Consider the following 26,322-nt stretch of genomic DNA (forward strand, 5'->3'; position numbering starts at 1 on the left):
TTACAGTTGTAATTATTATTATTATTATTATTATTATTATTATTATTATTATTATTATTATTATTATTTCTTTAAAAGCTCCCTTTGGACTCGCTTTTTGAATTTTATAATTCTGACATTATTCCTGCATTTTCTTTCCTTTAAAAATTCCAGATCTATTTAAAAAATATATTTTGTCACCTTAAAATAATGACCTATGCCATTTTTTTGCCAAATATGCTAAGATTCTTTTGCCAAAATGACCACCTCCTTCTTGCCAACAGATGATTTAGGCCAGAACAAAATCACTTTTGATTTAGTATTTTAGGAAGGTGACAGTTTAAAAACTGAACATTGCAGATAAATGACACATTTAGATTCATTTAGGATTACTTGTTTTGTATATGTATTTCTTTTTGCATATCATTATAGATTTTTTTCCAGTCATGTACAACTTTACATGTTTCTAAAAATTAGATGGTTTTCACCAGGTTCTAAATAATATACAATGTCAACTTAATAAAAACTACAACATATTCAAAACTATTATTTATCCACCTTTTCAACAAAGGGGAAAGAAACAGCTACTGTCTACATCAGGTTTAAGAGCAGAAGTAGCAGCCCAGAGCTGATAATCTGCAGTTGTGAATATGTCTATTAAACATACAATGATCTTAGAGAGGAAACATTTACTGCCCTTCAATCTGGAAATCATCACAGAGGCTATTTCCAAACTAAAGCCTGTCCAGTGAAAAGATTGTTCTGAAATGGAAAAGAAAGAAGATTGTTGCCAATTTTCTCAGTCATGGATTACCCAACCAGTTCACCAGTGTCGTCTTATGTAATGATCAGGAAAACTCCAAAAGACTCCTGATCAAATTCATTCCTCACAAGATTTAATTTACCAGATAGAAGTTAAAGTTAATAGACAATTAGACTGTAAGAATCTTATTCCCAAGGTGTAAGCCGCTTCTCTGCTAACTTTAGGTTTTCTCAGTTTTTCTGAGATAATGCTGCCACCGACTACTCATTCTCCCTCTTCTTTTAAGTTCTAACTTTCATGAACATCAAAAATAATCCAACATCAGTTTCTTCTTGTACGTTGTACTCTCTTTTCAACCCCCAGTCAGTCGTGGTAGATGGTCTCTTGTATTGAGCCAAGTTCTGGTTCTGCTGGAGGTTTCTTCCTGTAAAGAGAAGTTTTTCCTCTCCACTGTCACTGGATGTATATTTGGTATGAGGGATTGCTGTAAAGTCAATGACAACGCAAGCGATTGTTGCTACTTGCTGGTCCAGAAGGAGTGAATGCTACCAGCCACTCGATAAAATCTGCAGGGTTTGCTTAGATAGAAACTTTTTAATCTAATCTGTATAACTAACTGCTTAACTGGAATGTATGGGTAACTGAATTGAAATGACTTGCTTTTTGTAAAGTGCATTGAGACATTTGTTGCAAATTGACACTATAGAAATAAACTGAATTGAATTAGAAACTTTAATGAACTGTAGTAATGTTGTAGTTTATGAAGCGGTTCTACGAGCAGCTCTGGCATCTGTTAGATTAACTCTTCATGACAGTAACTGGGTGACATTTAACAATCACACTGCGCTGCAGAGTAATGTGAAGTCAAAAACGAAGAATTTTGGCTGTAACACAGTAAATATTTTAAAAAATTAGGAGTCAGTAAATAGAAAATTTGTCATTTAATGCAACATAATTGTGACTGAATTACAGTTAATCTCATGGAAATAAATCACCAAACTGACAGACAGGCTGTTTCATACAGGAATATATTACAGTGTGCCTCGTTTATATAATACAGTCAGGTTCTGCTTTTTTTTAATAAAAAATAAGCACTGGAGGAGAAAAAGTGATGCTTTTTTTAGTTTTATTGTAAATTGGACATTAAGCACATTATTGAGCGACTCATGTCTTGTTAATTAAGCTTGTTGAAGTGGTCCAAACTCTCTGCACTGAGTGAGTTCAGACTATGTCAAGTCAAAAAGGCTAGGAGCACTGCGAAGTTGAGATCTCACATGTAGGACAGACAGTGAGGAAAAGTACCAAAATGAGGGGACAAGAACATTGAGTGTCTGTCAATGTTGGCTGATTGTGCCAAAGATGAACACAAAACCATTTATTTTTGTTTTGCTTTATGCACGGAACATTAACAGTGAAGTGAAAGGACTCGTTTATTTCAGCCGTAATATCTGGGTTCTTTCGTAAAGAAACAAAAAAGAAAAGAAAAAGAAAAAAAGAAAAAGAAAAAAAGTCTCCCAAAAAATGATTTGTTTTTAACCACATCTGCAAATTCAATCCATTTCTCATCAGGTCAAAATAAAAGGTGTGGCCTCACTCAGATATTGCACGTGTGGTAATGAAACGTCATACGTTCTTGCATCCAAGTTTTTGCTCTTTTTTTTTTTTTCCTATGTCTTCCAATGTTTCCTCTAGATTTTGGTTTTCATTTTCCCCCAAATACACTAAACATTTATCATCATGGATCCAATAATACAGTGCATGTAAAGAAAGGTAGCCATGTATGGGACAACTTCTGGCTGTGAGACCAAACCCTTCTTTGCCCGTTTTCTCTAATTTTTGTACAAAGACGATACAACTATCCAGTCATGCAACATTGTTTGGGAGAGGGTGAGAGGTTAAGGGGATCCGTCTGTTTTCTTCTCTGCTGTTTTTTTTTCTTCTTTTTAAGCATTTTGCATCTCCTTGCCAATCTTGTAGCTCAGGATCTTGTTCCAATCGATCTTGGTGCGTGTCACAGGAAGCTGGCGGCGTAAGGCTTTGAAGGTAGTGTCCGACATGGTCTGGTAATTCTCGTTAATGGCCGTCTGAAAGAGGAAGTTAATATAAAATGATTATACAGGAAGAAGAGTGAATGTGCCAAATTTAGATAAAATAATTTGTTTTCCTAGCCTAAAGGATTAATTAACAAATGTGAATCAGTATTTTCTAGGAGTGTGGCGATGCAGATTTATAAACATAAAATTAAATGGGTTCTTGCTGCTTTTTTTCCCCCCTCAGCCTAAAAACATATTCCTGACAAAGTTTTTTCTGATGAGATTGAGAAGAGAGTACCGCATTTCAAAGCACTGAGCCGTACCAACTGGGTTTAATATCTAGGAAGCAGACGAACTATGATCGCTGATTTTGTAAAGTTCAGATCTGCTATCATCGATTTTTGGCTGATTTAAATTTTCCTCCAAGATCTGAAAATTACTAAAAAATATTTCAAAACGTTAACCTCTCAAAGAGAAAGATACGTAGTAATATCAAGCCAATATTCCACAAAACAACTAAAAGTTGCAGTTAAATTAGTGAAGATTTCAGCAAAAAGAACCACCATGTTTTATGTCTTGTCTTGCACTATATTGTCAAATCATTCATTTATTAGAACTGTGGCCCTTCTTTAAGGAGCCTTTCTGTGATCAATTAATTTTATAATAAGAGTCCAGAAGTTTAAGGAGGTATAGATGATGGGGTGACGTGTGAGAGAGTTTTGTTACACAGAATTTGAGTACTAAAAAAATGAAAACATGATAACAGAACCTAAATCTAAAGCTTTTGCTTTGCATAACATTTGGACAACACTTGTGCTTAGCGTAATGAACAATGTGAACAGATAACACACTGTAGCCTTGTCTCTAAAACTTAAAAGATTTCTGCCATTGTACAGAAATACAATGGAAGAATACAAATAGTTTCTTTTCTATGAGCTTTATTCTGAGTATGGTTGCATTGTCCTGCTACAGTGACAATGCCACACTGAAGAGTGTTTTTCTTATGTTGGATTCACTGATCAATAAAGTGTTTATTTTTCTGGTCAGTTTCACCACCTCTGTGGTGAAACTGACCAGACCTTTCACCACAGAGGGGTGAAAGGTCAGTTTCACGCCACTAACATACCTGATAGTCATTCTCTGCAGCTTCCATGATCTTAACAAACTCCTTAGCAGTTGAAGCCTCGTTCTAAAAGAACAAAAACACGTTCATCATCTGTTTTAGAACAAGTTTAGGTTTTAAAGAACACTGGCTATCATCTCTACTGTGCAAGTGAAAAAAGAATCCCCATGGAAACGTTTTCATATTAGAAAACTCATCACTGTAAGAATCTGGACTTATTCACCGACAGCTCCCCACACCATTAAAGTTAGAGTAAGACAGGTTTGCAGTCATACTTACAGAAACAGTCATGGACTCCTGAACCTCTTTGTGGCTCACCAGCTGAACGTTTCCATCCTCATAGTAATGAACCTGAACAGATGAAAGAACAGAATATTCACTGTGTGACCGACCTGATGGCATAGCTCTGCTACTATGGGATAGTTGATTAACATGTATTAATGACTTCTTCTCTGATCAAACAACTGCTAAGAATAATTTGTTACATCAGAAAACATTTTTAAAAAGTTGGAATGTAGAAAAACAATATGGTAAAAAACGACATACAATATGAAATTTTTTAGTTATGGACAATTACTACCAAACACAGCATAATCATTTGCAGTGTCAAAGGATTATGCTTTGACACAGCAAAACTATCACAGGACCACCCTCCTTCCCTCCCCTCTATAAACAAACGGCAACCAGCTGGACATAAATATCATAAGTTAATATTAGTCCAGTTTTATTTATGAGACTGATGCAAATATGCTAAAAATATCTTAAGTTGGTGACAATATATTATGCTTTGCTACGTTAAATCTCTGGAATTCACCTGAAGAAATTTATTAAAAGACAATAAAAACAAAAAAAAACTGAAACAAAGTGAAAAGATGGCAGTAAGTGAGACACCAACTCATAAGTTATTGAATTATTTATTCACTAGATGAAAATGGGTTTCTAAAGCCTCAATCAGTATGGACCGATGTATATTCCGTCGGGGGAGAGGGGGTCTGATTTTATCCATTTAATAGTTCTGCTTTTGAAAGCTAAGCAATGAAACAACATTTTAGATCTTCCATTCTTCTTTGGCTACAGTTCTTAAAACTAATGCAGGATCTTGTGGGACATTCAGTTGAAAGAACTCTTTCAAAGACATGACACCAATATTGACTAAATTTGGGATGTGACCAGCGTATGACTGTAGTTAGCTGTACAGCTTCTCCAGTATGAACTGGGAGCAGTCAGGCTTGTTTTGGACACCATGTGGCCATCTGAAGAATCTGATGGTTATTTTCCATTTAAATTCTCTCCAGATGAGTGAGCTTGTTGCTAGGCACGCATCAGAGCAATCAGATAGGCAGCATCTGATATGGAAATATGAGCCTAGACAGAATACAAATACCTTCAATGTGACCCATACAGGAGAGTGAGTGGGGGAGTAGGCCGCCGTTCTAAATCATTATGGATGATGGAATGAGTTTACCTTAATAGACTTTATAAATATTCAACACAGATCTGGAGATATGTACAAGCAATTCCATCTAAGGCTACTGTGTCTGTTATATCAAGTGCTTCAGTTTTTCCTACTTTTATCACACACCTTGAAAAATGGCCAAAATAAAAAAACAGAGAGAAGAAAGCGTAATCTTTCATTTTGAGAATTTTTAACATGTTTGAAACGTGTTTCCCAAAGAAAGAAAAGCAGCTGAAAGGCCTGATGCTCGTTTCTGGTTCGGCACTCAACTTGCTGTCAGGAACATGCAGAAAAAGTCAGATTCACCAACAAGAAAGAGCAAATCAGATACCTGGATTTTCATGATTCCTGCCACTTGAGTGGTGGAGGGAGAGATGGTGAACTTCCACTCTGACCTCCAGCGTCCATTCCTGGAAAAATAATAATATAATTAATTACCATCACAATTAGCGTAATATCATAAAAAAGTAAATTTATTTCAGGAACCTTATTGCTACGTTCAATGTATTATATAGACCAATTACTCACAGATGGATGTTTGAGAGCTTTGCTCACGTGTAATGAAAACCTTTAAAATTAGAATACTAAATTCAAAAATATTTTATTGATCCCAAAGGGAAATTAAATATTGTAAATAATTAATTAAAACTTCTTCATAGAGTTATTGTGGTGATGGCTTTGGGCAGCCATCACCAGCGGTCTGTATTACAGCAAATTTGAAAAAGCTTCTGATTAAAGATACAGTTTTCTGAGACATTATGAAGAGGATGGACAGACCAATAAAAAAAGTTTACACACAAATGTGGACCTAAATAAAAAGTATGTTTAATGTCAGTATATTTAATAAATTTTGCTTTATTTGTGTGTAAATACTGTGATATTTCGACTCGCAGTGGAAGTCTCATTCCAACTCAGGAAAGTTCTGGATTCTACTGAAGCTTGAAAGATGCAACTAATCTGCTCTATTTGTTAAAAACACTGAGCATTTAACATGACATAATTCTGATTTAAAGAATGTTGGGACTTCCCGACAGCTCCCCTTTCTCCTGAGGGAACAGTCAGTGGTAGCAGCCACAAGACTTGTGGGATCATTACCCCAAACGACACCTAAGCTCAGTAAAACCCAGCAGCAAATAGGATTGGGCCAGCTCTTATCCAATTAGATTAACACGATGAGAAACAGCTCAGCACTGCTGCTGAGTGTTCAAAGTCCTCTGATAATTATTGTATTAGCCTTAAAAGGTTTACACACATTATGCAGAGCATGAGGTTGTCTTGAAAATCAGCATGTGCTGGAAAAAAAACATCATCAGTGTAATGCTCAGTGGGTCCAACGCATCATAATCAAAAGGGAAATTAAATGGGGACTTATGTGCTTTGTGTGTTTTCCAGGAACCCTGTGCCATTTTACAACACAATTAGGTACCCATGTGAAGTTCAGTTGTTATAAAACTTCCATATTATATATATATAATTTTGACTATTTAATTAAAGCTTTGAAATTGGACTTCTGTCTCTTTCTGAAACTCCGCCTTCAGGAAGTCATCACAACATGACTCCTCTATTAACCTTTTAACAATGTTTCTGCCAGCGTTGCTCGGAGAAGTATCTCCTATAATGAGCTCAGCAGGTGAACAGTTCCACCAGGTGTTTGCTAATTGCTGCTCACTCGTCTGAAGGAGCTGAGTGGGGAAGTCACAGGTGGAGTGCTGCTCATGTGGAAGCTTGGAAACTGGTGCTAGGGTACACCCATGCATTTTGCACAGCTGTATGGCTGTCACGGGAGATTTGAGGTGTTTCCAAACATGCATGACATAATCAAGACAACACTCTAAGTATGTTTTGGTGAGGGAATTTTACATAACACCGCTCCTTTAACTTTTAAACCGTTTGAGATGTACCAGAAATTTTTGGGTTGAAACTGATGGCACTCAATGCACACAATGATGGTTTGATGCCCGTCGATGGTTTTTCCATAAATCTGAAGGGAAAACAGAGACAGGTTAAGGTGTCGTTCATTAAAGAACATGCAGTAAGAATGTCTGTAGTAAAACTAAACATCTGCTGCTGGCTCCAGGAAGCGGGCTGAAACGTACAGTGCACACTCCGTTGGGGTAGTGCTCCTTGACGTAGGCCCTGACAGCGGAGTCCACGGCGCTCCTCCAGCCTTCCATGGAACCGTCAACATCATGCGGGCGTGGGTCGTTGGCCTCCTTCCTCAGGTGGTCAAACTTGAAGGAGATCTTATTCTTTGGGTCCAGGACCCGGCCGTTCCCGAGGTCACCATGCTCTGTAATTAAGACCTGAACCGTGGAGTGGGGGCAAAGAAAGAGGGGGTGAAATAAGAAAACAAAACTAATCAGTTTTACTGAGGCACAGAAAAATATATCCCATTAAAAAAAAACAAAAAAAAACCTAAAGACACAGACGTCAGCCTGAACTTTCCATGCGCCTTCCAGCTCAACTCTTAGCTCAGCCTGCTGGGTGTTTGACAGGGGAATTTCATACAGCGATAAAGGAACACAGGGACATGATGACATCTTTACATAATACTCTGCAATCATTACAGAACGCACACCCACATTCATTTGCCACATCATAAAAACTAAGTGACAACAACAAGCGGCTGAAATGGTTTAAAAAAAAAACAAATAACGTGATCTTATTTGATAGTTTATGATAGTCAGGTTCTTAAATAGAATTCTGGCTAACATAAGAAAAGTGCTCAAAATACAAGTTACTCTAAATGAAATCATCTTGCTTCTGATATATAGTGAGATTCAGCAACTGTATTTGCTTCAGGTTTTCTTAACTACAGTTAAGCTCAAAATGATTCAAACATCTGGCAGTTTTAGGTTTGAGGTAATCTTACAGCCCAAGATTAGTTCTGATTTGAACTAATAACATTTTAGCCCAGGCAGACTGGGCGATGGGAGAGGGTGATGGTAAGAACAGGGTTTCTGGAGGTTTCACCAACTTATTTATGCAATGATACATGCAAAACAGCTAGCAAAGGTATATTGGAATATTAGCAGTTAACTACTATAGCCTCAGTCACCTCAAGTCACAGAACACAAAGATGATGTCAGATTGTGACTCAACCTTTTGCTCGACAGAAAAGTCCCATAAGAAAATAAAAATAAAAAAAAACAGAATATATAAGATTCAATAGACCTGTCAAAATCTATCACCTATGAATATCATACATGCCAACACAGTTATCAGAATGAATTTGGATATTTTAAGGCTTTAATTTTATACAGATGAATTTAAGAATGATAGGCAGACTCCCTGGGGAATGCCCTCCAACCTCAAAGACTGTCTGTCCCAAAATAAACAAATGGTGAAAATGGTGGTGGTAGCAATCACCAGTGTTAAACATGGATTTAGACAATGTTAAAAAGGCAGAAAATAATTCACCACACTGAAACTGAAGTCCTGTTCTTTCACTTTTCTCATGGATGAGGGAAACGGGAGCTCACCTGTTCTTCGTAGCCCTCAACTTTCACCGGAGTAAACTGGTCCAAGTTGTACTGTGCAAAAGCACTAGAAGAGGAAAAAAATATATTATTACAATTTACATCCTATTTTGATTCATTCTCTGAGTATAAAGTCATAATTTAGTTACTGATTAACAATGTACAAGGATTAGGAAGAAAATAGCAACTCATGGCTAAAAGGATCACTGTTAATCATCTGTTAACGGATTTTCTTTTCAAAATAATCAGAGCACTGCTTTATAAAGTTTCTGAACTAAAGCACCTCTGACAGTGTAATCCTTATGCCCCCCTCTGCTGAGCAGTAATTGGCCATGAGCCAGCAATAGGATATTTACTGGATCAAGACGGCTCTGTGGGAGCCAGAAGGTACTCCGCGGGTCGGAGCCACTTTGGCAGCGTAAAAAAAAAAACAAAAAAAAAAAAACTTTGGCAGCGTAAAAACAAAAACACAAAAAAACAACAACAGCACATTCAGCAATTGTGGTCAAATTGTGTCGGCTCATCGGGTTTTGTTGACAACGTCTGGGCGACATGGAAACAGGCTACAGAACTTCAGAAGCAACAAATGGCAACGACAAAACAGACTTACTGTGCTGCACCCTCCCTGAGAAGATTGTCATTGTTGAGCAGCAATCGCACATCTGGGGAGAAAAATGGAGGGATTACAAGTGAGAAAGTGGAAAAAGGTGAAGGCACAGGCTGCAGCTCAATGTCACAAACACAAATTTGCCTCCTGTCACTCTGTACAGGGTTTATGCCAGAGGAAAGGAAGCAGACACGCTAAATTAGCTCAGTGGAAAAGGGTACAAAATTATTAAGAGATCAAAGTGAGCAAAGTGCTGGGGAACTGGGGGGGTCTATTCTTGCGGGTGTCTGTCAGACTGTGATAAGCTGCAGGCAGACCCCCTCTCCCCTCGTCCTCCAGTGTTCCTCAGAGGTGGCGACAGATTATGGTAGGATTTTACGATGCCAAAACACACACTTAGAATCCCTAGAGGGCACAAGCACAAGCTCGTGTTGTGGAGACTGAGCTGCAATTGGCCGAAGCATCTCATTCTTTGTTGTATCAGTGGGAGCAGTGGGACAAAAAGAGGGGAAACATTGACATATTGTCATCTTTTACAGCAAAAGGTAAAATGAGAGGTTGAGGTTGTTAAAGAGGGAAAGGTTCCTGTTCCGTGCACAAAGAGACAACATAATACAGCTCTGTTTCACAGTTTGATGTAAATTCAACAACTTTTAGACTTGTTAAAAAGTTAATGTAGCATCCCTGACTGAAAACAGGTTCTGTACAGCACAATTTGTAAATTTTATTACTTTTATTTTGTTTGTACACAATTCAAAGAATAGCAGTTTTACAGTATTTAATTTTTTTTGCATTTAAAAAAAGTTTATTCTTGCATTATTACAACTTTATTCTGCTGACATTATGCCAATCAACTTCATTTATACCAGCAGGTAGATTTGGTTACAGTGAGGTGAGTCAGCTTTCTTACCATGACTTTGTTCTTGCATAACTACAACCTTGTTATACAATTTTTTTCTCAGATTAGGAATTTATTTCCGAAATGAAAAAAAAAAAAAAAAAAAAAAAATCATTAACCTGGCACCAATACTTCATGGACCTCACCAAGCTCCGCCCAGAAACGCCCCTCGAAAGTCCCACATGACTTCATGTCTCACATTAACAGCTTAGCTCCAATGTCTAAACATGGCATTTTTCGTTCTCTGCAAAGTATTTCTGAGTCGATTAGTGTAGCATTTCTGCCGGATTTTCACTAAATATCAGCCACGACAATGGACAAGGGAACCAACAAGTTCATGTCATCTTTTTTGAACATCAAGGTGTTTGAGCCACGCGATGCCTCCAACATTGTGCGCGTCACAGCTAAATGCTACCGGTCGATGAGAAAAACAGCAGATTCTCACACCCTCAGCATAAATATAGCCGTGGACAAGCTCACTGATGGCCATTGTTCTTGCAAGGCTGGGTAAATCGGGCATTCATGGTTTTGAGGGTTCGAATGTGCCTAGGACTTATACATGGTACTCGGTGCTAGCGTGGCTAACACAATTACATTTTAGTAAAAAGCCTTTTCAGGTTAAATAAAATCTTTAATGTATGTCAGATACGGTACACATTGCATATTGATCTGTTCAGCTAACGTAAGGCTGTAACAGACAGGCTTCAGGATGTAGAAGTTGTATTGGTACTGCCATTATGCTGTACTTGGCTAAAAGGTTTCCATAATGGATGTGTTTATTATTGACTATCTTTTTCATTCACTAAACACAAAGAAAGCAAAGCAATAATACTTACACCAGCAGACACTCCTTTGTTCTTATTTATCCTACGACGGTTGAGCAGCAAATGCGGTCGTGCACAAGCTCTGATCCAAGCAAGGCTTTCCGTTTCAGATTTTGGAAATCTGAATTTTATTTCCAAACATGATCAGGATACCTGACAACGCCTGTACAGATACCCCACTGACGGAGAACCAATTTTTTTCCGAGTCCTGACGCAAAAACTTTCTGTCGGTCTGGTATTCCACAATGTATATTAGCATGAGTTTGTGAGACGGTAAGGCACGTGATAGCTGCACTGTGACGTAAAATGGGCATTAGCCAATGAAATGCGGCCTCTGTGGTAAGGTCCATTGTAAAAGTGATTGCTGCAAGCTGTAAGCCACGCCCCCTTGGTTCTGCAATCTCAACTACATTATCTGAAAGCAGCTCAGGGCATGAGATCTCGATGGATCTAGTGCATGATGCACAAAATAAGATCAAACTGGGGGTTTGGTTGTGTGTTCACTGCAAATATACAAAGAAATCTACAATTCTAATCAAGCAAGTGATAACAGTACATTGTGAGTGTGTACATGCCGTTCTCACTAGCAGCAACATGTCTGTGGCGTTGTCATTGCCGTCTATCAACAGAAGATTCAGATAGGAGCAAAAGACTTCTGCTGCCCACAGCTTTTAAACGGCCTCAGACTGAAACGTTAGGATTGGAAAAAGAAATGAGAAAAAAGTAATGAGGTACTGGGAAATGTAAACAGTCCAGTGCCATTGAGCAGGACATGGGACTCTGGAATCGCAGCATGAAGCCGTTTTCTTCTGTAACATGGTAATATTAAAATTATGTGATGATGAATTGTTAAAGTGGCAGTACATGTTCTCTAGGCAAATAATGAAATTTTATAGCAGAACAAGTAGCTAAGTTGCCTTCAGTTATAAAAATTCTGTATATGTCAAATATGACTTAAAAGAAATTTGACTTAGTAATTTAACGCCTTGAAATTGGGCCTCTGTCTCTTTAAAAACTCCTGCTTATTCTGCAACTCCGCCTTCACGAAGTCATCACAACATTGTTCCACTATAAACCTATTAACAACATTTTTACCATAGTTGCACTGGGAAGTAGTTCCTATAATGAGCTCAGAAGACTCGCAGTTCCAACAGGTATTTGCTAATTGCTGCTGGCTAGTCTATTGGGAAGTCCTGGGTGAGGAGTTCTCTGTGAGACGGAAGCTCGGAAACTGCAGCTCTAAGGAGGAGCTCGAAGGTGGAGCTATGTTCGCCCATATTAAAGGATTAAAGATTAAAGGATTTCTCAATCATGCATGAAAGAATCAAAGCAATACTATTTTGATGAGGAAATAACATTGTAATATGATGTAAAGCTCAAAAAAGTTGTTTTTACATAATACTGCCTATTTAAAAAGTTCTGTAAACTTAACATAAATCAGGCAAATCAAAATAACTTTGAAAGTTGAATTGTGGAGATCAATTCATTTGTTACTGTTAAATGAAAAACAATTGAAGCACTCACCATTGAATACTTCGTTGAACTCTCCTGGCGGGGCATGGATGACAAAGTTAGCTGCTATGCGTACCTGCAAGCAAACCAGCAAAACATGAGTACAGATCAAAAATCACTGACGGAACTCCCCGACAACAATCAGCTCTTTTAGGCATTTGCAATGAATCTATTAGAATTCCTTCATCAAACAAAAAAATATAAAATAAAAAAATCAGGAAAGTGTTTAAGTATGTATATAACACCTTGTAAAAGTGCAAATATGCCCTGACCCATTGCACATCGAGTTACATAACAACCATTCATTTCAAAGTGTTTGTTGCATTTAAAAACCAACCAAAACCAAAAGTGGAAGAAAACTGATATCTAGTTCTGAGATTATACCAAAAATAGCTTGGATCTAATTACAAATCCAATGACTTCTAAAGGTAATTAGTTGTAAAGGAATTAATTAAAGAGTAACAGAGTAAAGTGGGGTAGCAGGGTGTTCAAGGTGTCTTTCAAATATTGTTACCTTCCATGTGTCATAAATGTGCTACTTTTCAGTGGTCCAACACATCAAATCCCAATAAAGTGCATTACAGTATGAAGATATAAAGTGACAAACGAGACATTTATTCACGAGCTAAGTACTTTGGTACGGCTATCAGAAAAGTCTTTTGGAGTCATATCAATGTTTTACAGAATTAGGAACCTAAAAAGTGTGTGTTTAAAATCACAGGAAGTTGAAAATGTGAATAAGCTGATGAATCCAAAGACTGATCTATGCTTAAATGTATTGGCGTCTATTAAAATAATAAACACACAAATTCAAATCTTAGGATGGAATTTGCCTCAGAATGATTTTAGAGTTTTCATCTAGTTTTGTATTATAGGAGGAAGCATGGATTTGATTTTTTTTAAATTGAATTCAAAAAGGAAAAATAGCTAACATACAGGAAAAGATAACACTGACATGCATTCTGTTATTTCAGGTGATTGGTTAATATTAGTTTATTAAAGAGAAGTAAAAGTCACAAAACATATTTTTAGTTATTCTGACAGTTTTAATATGGTTATTATAATTCTCAAAAACTGACTAGGACTAAATACTCAATTCAGCGCATCGTTCAAATGTCTGTGACTGTAATAACCCTTTAAAGAGTTGAACTAAATGCTTCAAAATGAAAACAGACCCCACCAAAGCTGCTCTAAAAAAATACATTTTGCTGAAACTTCTGTTTCTGAAGCTGCAAGTTCTGCATTCACCGAAAAAAAGAAAAAAAAAGCTGTGAATTTCCTCCATCTACACACTGCGGCCAACAGAGGGTGTGAGGTGTCTGTGTAACAGGTTTGGAGGGAGGGGTAATACCCCGTCCTGTCAGTCGGCCTGCAGCTACACCAGCAGTCCTAATTACTTTACTTCTCTTCTGCTGCGCAGCACAGCACTTCCTGTTTCCAGGTCACATGTCCAACTGACAGTGAGACAGCAACCCCTCCCTCCCCTGCTTGGTTTACAACCATATAAGGAAATGAAAATGTGCTGAGGCTGGTAGTGCACACAGTTTGTTAGCCTACCTCTGTATCTCTCTGCCACTATCACTGGCAGGGTACAGTGGAACCAGTCGGGGTGCTTCTGGTGTCACCAGTTAGTTTGCTAGAGATTATACGTGCGTGTGTGTGTGGTTGAGACTAAGTGCTTTAGAGTGAGTAAGTGTGTTTGTCCCAGGGGCCTTTATTAGCAGTGTATGTACAAGTGCTGTAGTACCCTCTCAGAACTACAGATTGATTCCTGCTAATGAGTGATGCTAAGAGAAATGAAGGCAGTAAGGAAGGCACACATCTGGTGTGTGTGTGTGTGTGTCAGGATCAAATTCAAACTTAGCTTCCATTAGAGCTATCCCTTGTAAAATGGTCAGGGTCCAATCAATGAACAACTCAACTTTACAATAAGAGGCGTGTCTGATCTGGAGAAAGATGGTGGGAAACTGAATGTGCGAGTTTGGGACGATGATCCCACAGGAAGAGTCCATTGTTTTAACTAAATGGAAGTATAAAGTATAACCCAGAGGCCTTTTCTCTGACAGAAACTGGTTTCCATCTAACTGATAATACAACTATAGAAGCACCTTGGTCTCTTTTGAACTGAAGTCACAACATCAGGCTAAGCCAGTTATATGGAGTAGCTACATTTATATTGTCACAATGATGAATAGTAATGCACCAAGTAAGTGGTAATTAAATTTTTTTTAAACCAGCAATTCTGTTTCATTAAACCGTTTTAATCTAGATTTTAACACGTTAAAATTAACACTTTTGTTAAACATGCAAAGACTCTGGAAGGAACCTTTGTATTCACACATTTCTAGTATGCCCATAAATATGATGCACAAGCGACATCCAGAAACAACAGCGGACGAGAAAGCCGCTTTTCTTGCTTTCTAATTCCTGCTTTAAAAAACAAACTAATGGGATGCTGGAAAAGACTATTGTGTTCCAGATGTGCTAAAAGGAGTTAGCCTATTAGTGAAGATATTCATAGCATCTCAAAGCTAAACACGCAGCAGCAGAACAGGCGCCCAAAATGCTAACTTTAGCATCTACACCCCACATTTCTAAGGTTTTTGTTCAAAGTTCCATGAATGATCAGGTATTCCTGAAACACCTGAAAGCTGAATAGATATAATAGCACTTTGCACCAAAGTGATGGGTGAAGAATCTGAATAACAGAAAAACAAATATCTTTGTTGTTGAGTAAATATGTTGATTTATTCAATAATTTAGCAGCAAAAAGTGTTATTGAATTGAAAATGTTGCTTGTTTTGTCGATATGCATGTCGTACTTTGGTTAAAATGTAATAATTTACAAGTAATCAAAAATTTGACAACTCCCAACAGTACATTATATTAAACTCTTCTCTAATAACACTCGGTGGGTGGGTGTTGAATATGCAATGCTTGAATTTACAGTATGACTGATGTGTTTAAAACCAAAGGATGTAAGGAGCCATCTGAACTAAAACGCTTTTGAGACATGTCTGGTGTTTAAAGCAAAGAGAGAAAGACTTTCAGTGAGTAACGCAAAGGTAGACTGGAGTGTAGAAGTTGTCCAGTTTAATATTTCTGATCTGTTATGTAGTATGTTGGCAGACTTTTGGATTCCTAGAGTTAAGGGTTAGAATTGCATTTTCTATGAAATACACCCAGAGAGCGATGAAATTGTAATGTTGAGTATGCTAATTGTTGATATATGATGCTAAAGACAGTTTTAAATATTCACATCAAATTCTTTTGTCTGTTTTAAAATAGTAAAATTCTTTTACAGAGTGTGTTCCCTTTCTCTCTGCTGTTGGCAGAAAGAGCTCCAGGGTTACGCTGAAAATCACTCAGCATCATCACTGAAAGCATTTGGACGACATCTTTGAAACACTATTGATAGGCGCTCAGCAGTTCCATCACTGTGCTGCTCTTCACTGGCTCATCTCACGCCATTAAAGTTCTTCAACAGGCTTCAAGTGTTTCAGATTTGTCCTCAACTCCGTAAAGACCTCAAAAACGTAGCGCTACTGAGTCGCTTTTCACATCTTCGTATGGACGAGAACAATACAAACGACATTAGGTGACAGCAGCACTGAGTTCCACGCTGTGAGGATTAGCTAGTCACCATTTGTTCAACTTAAACAGGAGCGACTGCCTTTGAGTTGCTGTGTGAAGCAGACTTTCATCTGAAAAACATGCAAGTCTGCTTCAGACTCCATCTGCTTCTAATGGGGATAATTTAATAGGGATTCAAATTTTAGGATGTGGAGAAATGTGAAAGAGTTTTGATCTGTATAGAGATGTTGTGCAGAAGCTCTGATACTGAAGGAGAGCTGAAAGGAAAGGCAATTTTATCAGCTAGAATAGGTCTTTACGCAGTGAAAAGTAGAGTTTCACAGTCTGAAACAGTTTCATGTGTAAGCATGACTGGAGAGGCCTGCAGAGACGCTGTAACCAGATTCAACAATGTGTCAGCAGGGAGGGAAGTTAAATTAAACCTTTTCTGTTGGCTTTTCCAGCAGAACACCACAGAGTCTGGCCCCAAAAGATAAGAAATGTACTAATTTAATTTGGCTCCTGTAACAAAAAATAAAATCTGTACTAATAAGACATCAGGATAGTAGGATGTTCTTTCACCTCTAAACTCACCCGTAAGCTAACAGGGGACCACCTATAAATCAGCCCGTTTCCTCAGCTTTAGGCGATCGGTCAACACTTGCATCTGAAACCAATCGTATCCACTGCGAAGGTCTGAAAATTCAGCCACTGCAGCTGTCTTAGCATTTTTGTTGCTACCTCTAGGCCAAATCTACAGAGATAATTCCAGGTGGATCCTAAAATAATCTCCAGGATAAATCAATGGTTTCCAAGCCTAAACCATGACAACCAGGCAGTCTCCATGCAGATTCGGAGTCTTAGGAAAACCAGCAGAAATTGTTTTCGAAATCAGGTTCCAGAATGGATACAGTTCAGAACGCCGGTTTCAAATAAACATGGCGTCGTTCTGCAGGGATTGGTTGTCCTTCATTATATTGGGACTGTAATAGGACTTGACTCAGAACACAGCCAGACGTGTCATGTATTTATTTTGTGGCGCCATGTCACTTTAAATCTTCAAGTCACCCACATTTGTTCTTAATAGTTTGCAAAAATATACTGTGCTTGTTTCTGTGTGCACAGGGCCTTAGCTATTTGACAGACAAAAAAATTATTCACATTTTTTAAATCGGTATTAGCCAAAATTAGAATCAGCAGGTCAGGCTTTTTAAAGATTGGTGATGGGTCAGAAAACTGAAATTGCTGCGCCGCTATTATCTGTCCTACACAGTTACCTGAAACAAAAAATGGAAACAGTCAAAGTTTCAACCCTGATCATCACCTCAAGTTGAGTCCCAGCTGTCTGATCATTGGTTGTCATGCTTTAGAATCTCTGGTCATGAATTTGAGGTCATATACCGTGACCTCCAATTTTTCTCTCCCCAGACCACAGATGACCTAAAAAACATCAAGCCGTTTGATGTTTTGGGGGAAAACTCGTGGAGTTTGGCTGCTGCTTCAATAGTTCAGACACACACACACGCGCACGCACCCACACACAAAAACACACACACACAATGTGGGAAATAAGGAACCCCGCAGCGTGGGATTCTTGTGTCTTTGAGCTCTCTGAGCCTAGACACCAGCTGGTCTCTGTTCTCCATGTGTTCACTGTATATTCCTGCTCACATTACCCAACGACTGCTCCCTGTGACAGCCTCTGCAGAGCCTCTCCACCCCGTCCCAACCGTTCCTGTAGGGAGGAACTTTGCTCAATCCCAACTGATGCTGAAACCACAATCAAGCAATAACAAAAAAATAAATATCTTTATTACAAAATATTTTTTAAAAAACAGGACCAACTACCCTTTGATAACAGCTGTACATTAATTTAAAAGGAGGCCTGTTGCTATTCTCCGAGACAAAGAAAAAGAGTACCAAATTTTACTTGGAAGGCTTTTTCTACCAGTAATTTTAAAACAATTTTAGTGATACAGTGTTGGTGTAATCATTTTTCCACACCAACACTTTCATATTGCAGCCAGCTATGTTGAATGGTTGTGCACCACAAGATGCATTTGGTTTAAGAATTAAATACTGGTACTGGTCCCAACAGATGAGTTTGACTGACTATTTTCAGGTGTTCAACGAGGTACCATCGTTTCATTCAGACTTTCTAAGGACTAGAAAACTCTTGAGTTGACTTTGTTCTAATTTAACAATTAAATGCAACAAACACCACCCTCATAAGAGTAAAAAAAATATGGGTTACTTGATAAAGGTAGCTTTAAATCCATAATCTTGTAATCTCTTCCCCATCTTTAAAAGTCATAAGCCTTTTTTAAAAACAAAACAAAACAAAAAAAGCGACAAGGATTTTTGTTTTTAAAAGGAAGGCAAAACTCAAACTGTTGCAAAATATGCGACAGCAGAGTAGTTCGGCTGCAGGCAGGTACAGACAGCTCTCCTCCGTTTCTGCATTCTTCAGTTTCAGGCGGAAGCCACCAGATATGGAATACAGCTGCAAGAACCTCATGCTGCTGTGTGCATTTTGAAAGAGAACAGATTGATCTCAGTCATCTTTTTGATGTTCAAACTCTCAAAGACGTTAGCCATGTTGCTCTTTAAACTTTAAATTGAGCATCATCACTCAGGGACATCTCCGGCCCAGTTCTGAAAGTCTGCTCAGGAACCAATAAAGGTGACCAATGGTTCCTTTTATTGAAACTTTAGTGCATCATAAATTGGAAGGCATGCATCACTGTGCTAAACGAGCCAGTGCACAGGCCGGCGGCGCTGCAAAGATTGTATCAATTTACAAAGGAAATGCGAGCAACGCTGACAACTAAAGCTGCGTGGATTTGTTCTGTGATGCTGCGTTTATTTTAGATGCTTAAGGAGTTTTGTATTAAAGATACAGAATAAAATAGTTTTTTCACTGGCATGCATCCCAGTGGTGTTGGCAGGTAAATATGATTTAGTTTTATTCTGCTTATCCATACAAAGCCAGTTTAAGGTATTTCTTATCTTAAGGTACTTTACACATTGGTTCAATTAATATCTAATTATATTGAAACAAAAATCAATATAATTAGATAAAGTCCCACGCAACTGGTGCTTTTACACTGAAAGCTAAAAACCATTTCCTCTGGTCAGATGTTTTAGTGGAACTAGTAATAAAAATTGATTCATTTTATTCTATTTATGCCTCTCTGCTTAACAAAATAGTTGTTATTGCAATGTTAGTTGATAATAGTCTCAAAATGACAGTACGATTGTTTATCACAGTCATTTCTGGGACAAATTATTTTCCAGCAAAATGTGTCACTGTGACAGGCCAATGAATAAATCAATAATGGTTTATTTAATTTACAGCCATTCAATAAATTGGTATGTATGTTCCAATAAGGCTTATGTAACAGATTAAAAAGTAGCTTTGTATTACAAATGTTTTTATTGGTCTACTGAAATATTCTAATCCTAAATGTTGTCTTTTCATCATAATAAACATAAATAAAGGCTTGAAAACATCAGTGCCTGTTGAGTGAAATAAACTGTCAGAGCCCCCAATTGTTTTTTCCTGCTTCACTAAACACTTACAAGAAGTGTGAACAAATTACCAATATTACCAATATGGTTTTTATCAATCCCTCATTTGTAAAACCATAAAAAGTATATTTAACTCCCTTATTTAATCATTAGTAGCATCTCACTGAAAGCAATTCATTCAGCTTCCTCATTCACCCGAGGGGCTATGTAGAGTGGGCTTGATCTGGAGGCTCACTGGGGATTTCCTCTGTCATGTATGAAAAAAAACTAAAGTCTTCCGGCATCAATAAATCTCTACAAAACTAAATAAAAGCTCAACTATAACCTACGGCAATTCTTCTCAAATTTAAACTCTTATGAAGGTCTGATTCTATGCAAATCTATGTCCCATTCAATTTCAAGATCTGTAAAGTTTGTCATAAATCTGATAAAGTCTCTCTGAGAATAATCATTTATCAGGTAAACTATAATAATTATATTATTTCTGACACCTGCCTTAAAGAAGCAGTGAAGGGAACAGGAACAAAGCAGATTGAGTAACAGCAGCTTCCTGTATCACGGTGTGGTTTCTTTACTGCAGTCAGGAAGCCGATGGGGCTGCTACTCAAATGACTCAAAGCTTTTCAGAATCTTTCATGAGAAATAGCAGCAGAGATGTTCCCATGTTTTGAACAGGTTTTCTGGTTGTTCTTTCAGAGTTTAAATGGGAACAATAAAAACCAGATATTCCTCAGCCTTGTCTACAATAGCCCAGAGAAAACCTTCAACTTACTGGCCGTAATAAAACAAAAGAAAAGTTATTAAATAAATCAGAATTAACCTCCAAAAGACACATTGAACAAAGTAAAACCAAATCTAAGACACTGGATTCCCACTGAAACAAGATTTTCCTTCTTGTTTTCAGGAAACGGGGAGGTTTGTAACATCAGCAATTACTGGATGTCAGTGGTAGATTCCAGGTAAAACCGTGTAAACCTCACAGATCCAATCAGTGAACGATGGACGATGCAAACTGCAGGCAGCAGATGGCCATATAAAAACTGGACACACCAAGGGAATTCAGAGGAAATAAACTGCCACAAAAACTACATCATGTTAACTAGTAAAAGTTCTACACTAAGGATTCTAAACCCTAACAAAACAATTGTTGGTAGTACACTCCTAAATAGATTGTTGGTGAGATATAATACATTTGTAAAAACCCCACCATTAACAACTATTTCCTGAGAGAAAAGGATGAAGCAGTGAAACTCAAACAAGATGATTTGCTCAACAAAATGTTAAACGAATATAAAAGAAGGCTGAATAAAACTAAACTTGCATTAAAGTCGCAAAGTGGATCAGAGTAATTCAGCTAGTAAATTTAGGTTACATTTTAGGTTAATTCTGCAATTATTCTGCCAAACTACATATGTAATGTGTAAATTAATCTACAAACATCTTCAGTAACTGTGTTACCATTAACTATAATTGCACAATTTGATATTTAAAAAATTAATTTGCTTAATGGAAACATGACAATCTCAAAAAACCTCGTTTTTCCTAAGTTTTGGTGCTATAATGAGGTGGGGCTTATTGGTTGATTTTGCAAAACTGCAATGCAAACACTTTTTTTGCATAAAACAAGGCACATGATCAACAACCAGATGTTACCACTGGTGCAAACCACAAAGAAGAAGACAACAGGAAATAGTTGGAGAATAAGGACACGTCACGTGTTTTTTAATGACTTACCATGTCTGGTTTTAATTGCGTCTCTTACTTAACAGAAACACTGCAATTGTAAAATTGTGGGGGTTTTTTTTTTTTACAATAGCAGAATATTGACAAAGTTATGCACACATCTGTAATGGAAACGCAGCTAGTGTATCAACTGACAAGTCTGGTGCTGCAAGTGTAAAACAACAGAGGTTCTGTACAGACAGCCAAGTGAAGACAAAACCAGAGACCAGTGTTGTGGTCAAGACCACCTAACAAGAGGGAAGTCGTGATCAAGACCGAGGGAAGTTGAGACCGAGTCAAGACCAAGCCCAGCGCCGCGCTCTACATACAATAAAATGTGAAATATGATCAAAATTACTTCTCAAATTGATCTGAAAGATCCATATTCCCATAAAAACACAGATATTAAATACTTAATAAATTTAACCAATGTTAAATTTAACAAACTCTTTCTTCTCCTTTACTTCCATCTCTGTGCTACGATCCGCGGTGGTCTCGTGCCATCCCTAAAAAGATAACGCCCTGGGTGTTTACCCATGTTGCTCATGTCAGAAACCGTCGTCTGCACCATTAAACATAGCAATTGAGGCAATGCCCTGTCACTCTGAACACTGACCAAGGAGCAACAAGCAAGAAGTAGATACATGTATGCCAGTGGTTCCCAAACTTCTTGTCCTGCGCCTCCCCCAGTGTTTCCAAACATTTTCTGCTCCCCCCCTACAAATAGCTGTGTGGTTGAACGATGTGTTTTTGGGAGGGGGGAGGATAGACTTTTTGGGGGGCAAAATGAATCTATGTAGTTGAACATAGACAACAACTTAGCCTGTAAGCTACTTGTTAACAAGCTTAAGGTGATGTATTGATATTAGCTAGCTAGTCATCTTTTAGCTAACTTTACCTGCATCAAACAGCTTTACTAAACAGTCTGTTAGTTTGGGGGGAAAACTGAAAAGTTCTTTGCGTTTTGCTGGTTTGCTGCCATGATTCTAACACAYCTGTGCAGCTCCGCACAGCAGCAGCAGGTCTCCTTTGCTGCCACACAGGTGTAAACTCAGCGTCGTTGTGCTCATGTTGCGTTAAAAGCGGCTCGGAAAAACAGATTACCACATGTTAACAATGGATTAAACAGTTTTAACTGCTGATAAAAGTGACAGAGGACACAGATATGGGAAGTGTGGAAGCCCCTACTGTATCAAATTGACAGAGGAATAACAGACTTGGCCATTCTAAGGTAAAAACCCAGCGCATACAGCGTTCATGTTTTTTTGTTTTTCTTTTTCATCCAAACGGCTTCCCGCGCCCCCCCTGCAATGGCACGGCGCCACAGTTTGGGAACCTCTGATGTATGCTATTCTGACAGCGTATGGTAATCTGATGGAACAACGGCTCTCAGTGACACTCCAGTCCTATCTAATAAGTAAAGACCCGTGCAGAAGAATCGTACTGCTCCTGAATGTCGCATCCCTACATTGCAGACTTTTGGACACAGCGTTGTCTCATATATGCGACAAGTCAGTCAACATCTCCGCACAATAATTCAGCGCAGTGAGTGAACTTTTTTTTATCACAATGCTCATGTGTCTCTACACAGCTAGCTTTGCTAACATCAAGTCAACGGAGCTTACCTTTCTTTGAGATACTTTTCTAAGTGACAAAAAAGTTAGACGTAGTCCCCACTGTCTGTGAAAGCGAAGTAATATTCTATTACTGACTACTAGACAGATCTTCTGGTTTTGAAATAAAATGCTGTGTCCTCAGCGCCCGAGACGGAGACAAGACCGAGACCAAATGCGGTCGAGTGCGAGACCATCAAATAATGGTCTCGAGACCAAGACCGATCTCGAGTACTACAACACTGCCAGAGACAGCAGAAAAGATAACACTTCAACCAATTCATCTAGTAGGCGCTTAAGGCAAACAGTCCACTATTCTCTAGCTAGAAAGATTGTTTGTACCAGGCACAAAATGGTTGCTGATAACCAAAAATTACAAATGCATCTAAACACATCAAAAGATGACTTTGGGACTGATGAGACGTGTTGCATCATCCTGCACTGCAAAATGTTTGACAAAAACAAAAAAGAGACTACATAAGGTCCAACTTCTTACACCAACTTTTAACCACCGTTGTGAGAAATTAAACAGCATGTAGCAAAGTTAAATGTGAGGGCTTCTGGGAGAGAGTTGAAGCAAGTCAATAGAAATAAAAAATAAAAAAACACCTCTCATTGGTACTTGGACCATCTTAAGGGATATTTACAGAAAATACGACAAACTACAGTAAAGCTAAAGAGCCCAAATGCCCCAAAATAATCCAGTAGTTTTAGCATGTTGAGCTTTACTTCCTACTCAAAAATGAAGTGCAGTGGAGAATATTTCAGCACAAACTGATCTGAGAACCAGAGCTGAGCTAAAAACCAGAGCTAAAATGTTCTGGTTTTCAACTGTGGTTGCACTTTATTTAAAAGAACTAAAACAAATTCAGTTGTTGTAAGTTGGAAATCAAGATTTACCAATGACTGTGGTCAATGACCAAACTAATTATTATTGCCAACACAAACTCAGAGCACTTCATTACATACAGTAACACAAAAGCCCCATAAATTAGAGAACAATTCAAGGCAGGATCAAGGAACCTCCATATGTTCTGCGAAGGAACTGGTGTGGTAGAAATGAATCCTGAGAGTGAATTATGTGTGTGTACAAGATTTTGTGACGCATGAATTGACAAATTATTATTATTATTATTGTTGTTGTATTGTAAAACACATGGCAGCCATACTTGACATATTTTTAGTCAGGGTTTGTAGGAAACATTTGGCTTTTGCCTTTTCTTGCCTCTGGTAGTTTTTCTGTTTAGTTCCCCCCACTTGAAGCTTCAAGATTCTCCCTTTGAGCCACTCAACTAGACAGTTTCCTGAAAGAAACTGAATGAAAAAATGTCCACAAATGTGAATGAAGTGGAGCAAGAACAGCCACTAAGATCCTCCTACCTGACACAGGAAAAATGGTTTATACCCATTTAAAGAAAATATTTTTAAGACATTGAAATATATAAACATATATCAAATGTCAATTTGGAGAATTATTAACCTTTGTGTTTAGCAGATTTTGTTACTTTGGCTGTGTTGATGCAAAGATTTTCGCAAAGTTTTAATTTCTGATGTAAATTTTAGTTGGAATAAAGAGAGCTAGCTGCATCCCTTGGATCTTTCTTCTTGCCACTGACTATTATTTAAATGCATTTTTGTTTTTATTTTGTTTTCTTTCTATGGTGTTGAAATATATTCAAAATCCCCCGACTCATTGTTTCTCACAAGGTGAATATACATATTTTTTGCTTATTAAAATCTAGCAGTTTTCATATGAGCTGAAATAAAATGAGCTGAGTACATTTAAAACGACTGCACAAGTTTTTAAAAATTAAAATCAATGTTGCTTGCCGACTGTTGACATGGAGCATGCACAATGTTTTGCGCTGTGTGGATGTTCACTATGACATTCACAATAATACCTGACATTACCAGCTGCAATAAAATCTAATGCTAACTTTAAAAGAAACTTAACTATCCTTACTATAGATGAATAAATAATAAAACATTGTGTTATTTAATAAAATAATAATAATAATAATAATAAAACTACAATGAAGCGCAACATAAAGCACCTCCAAAGGTTAACAAGAAATATTCATTTCTGACTTTTCTGAAAAATTCTAAAGAATATTCTGTGAATCTTGACTGGATCCGTTTAAGAAACGTTAATTTGTCGATTTACAGATTATGATTAGGATCAACTTGCTCGCTACTTCTTGACCCCTAAATACAATCAAAAGCCAACAAAAAAAATTACAAATGACTAAACCGTGACATCAATAAAATTACACGCAGCAGTAAATTTGATTATTTTTTTATGTTTGACGGTTTTCTCATATTTTAACTAAATTTTTTTAACAGGATCACAAATGTTTGAAATACTGCCTTAACAAAGTTTTCAGCAGACACTTTCATGCTGATGTGAAGCATCCTGAATGCGCTTCTTAAAGATATGAATATATTACTGCGTTCCGAGTGGTTCTGTTCTACTTTTTTTTTCTTTCTTTGTTGTTTTTTTTTTTTAAACGGAGCTCCTTTCTGGAGTTTCCAATTATGTCTACACGCCACATCTAACGGCMTTCCTATAATTCTACAAACATTTAGCTATAAACAAAACAAGCGGACAGCGCATCACTTTGGCTTTATTCATAAAACAACCCAGCGTCAAACAGCGCAGGGCGTGTTACTGTTAGGAAGTCTGGCTCTGTGTTAGCAGGGCGCAGCTAGGCTAAATGACCGAACCAAGCTAGCAGTATTTGGGGTCTGAAAACTTCCACAACACCAGTAACCAGAGAGCCCGGGGGCTAACGACGAGCCCACCGAGTGAAAACCGAGTGGGGGGTTTGCTCAGGTGAATTTCTAATATGTTGACGGGTCCTATTTTGAGTCAGGACCGTACAAGGAGCCCCCCGTTAGAGATTCGCAAACGAGCGGAAGTTGAGCTAAAAATAATAAAGCAGAAGCAGCAGCGGCTCTGTTGCGGGCCCGGGTTTTTTCTTCAAATTCCATCACGCCGACCGACGCCACAGTTCGCACAAAAAGTTGCCAAGAAACGCAAGTCAAACCTGTAACCTAAGCGTTTTCTCTGCGATCATTAACCTGCTTTTTATCAGAATATTACCTTTTCCTCGTCGGATAGCTGCTCCTCATGATCCGCCATCTTTTCTTCCGGCACCACCAGCTTGTCAGAGCCCCGTGACGTCAGCGCATGGGTGGCTTCCCAGCTG

The 26,322-nt window shown here is 38.0% G+C and overlaps 1 protein-coding gene across 1 annotated transcript; it reads right to left on the minus strand.

The window, feature by feature from the left end:
• Positions 1-1,668: 1,668 nt before the first annotated feature.
• Positions 1,669-26,322, minus strand: LOC103465634 (capping actin protein of muscle Z-line subunit alpha 2). The gene is made up of 10 exons (XM_008410643.2): positions 26,217-26,322; positions 12,687-12,750; positions 9,444-9,495; positions 8,837-8,900; positions 7,451-7,657; positions 7,256-7,335; positions 5,686-5,764; positions 4,178-4,249; positions 3,902-3,964; positions 1,669-2,826 (listed from the first exon to the last, which is right to left on the minus strand). The coding sequence occupies exons 1-10, from the start codon at positions 26,253-26,255 to the stop codon at positions 2,686-2,688; spliced, it is 861 nt and encodes a 286-aa protein (XP_008408865.1). The 5' UTR covers positions 26,256-26,322; the 3' UTR covers positions 1,669-2,685.

This window comes from Poecilia reticulata, linkage group LG6 (genome assembly GCF_000633615.1).
Source record: "Poecilia reticulata strain Guanapo linkage group LG6, Guppy_female_1.0+MT, whole genome shotgun sequence".
In the NCBI taxonomy this organism is placed as follows: Eukaryota; Metazoa; Chordata; class Actinopteri; order Cyprinodontiformes; family Poeciliidae; genus Poecilia; species Poecilia reticulata.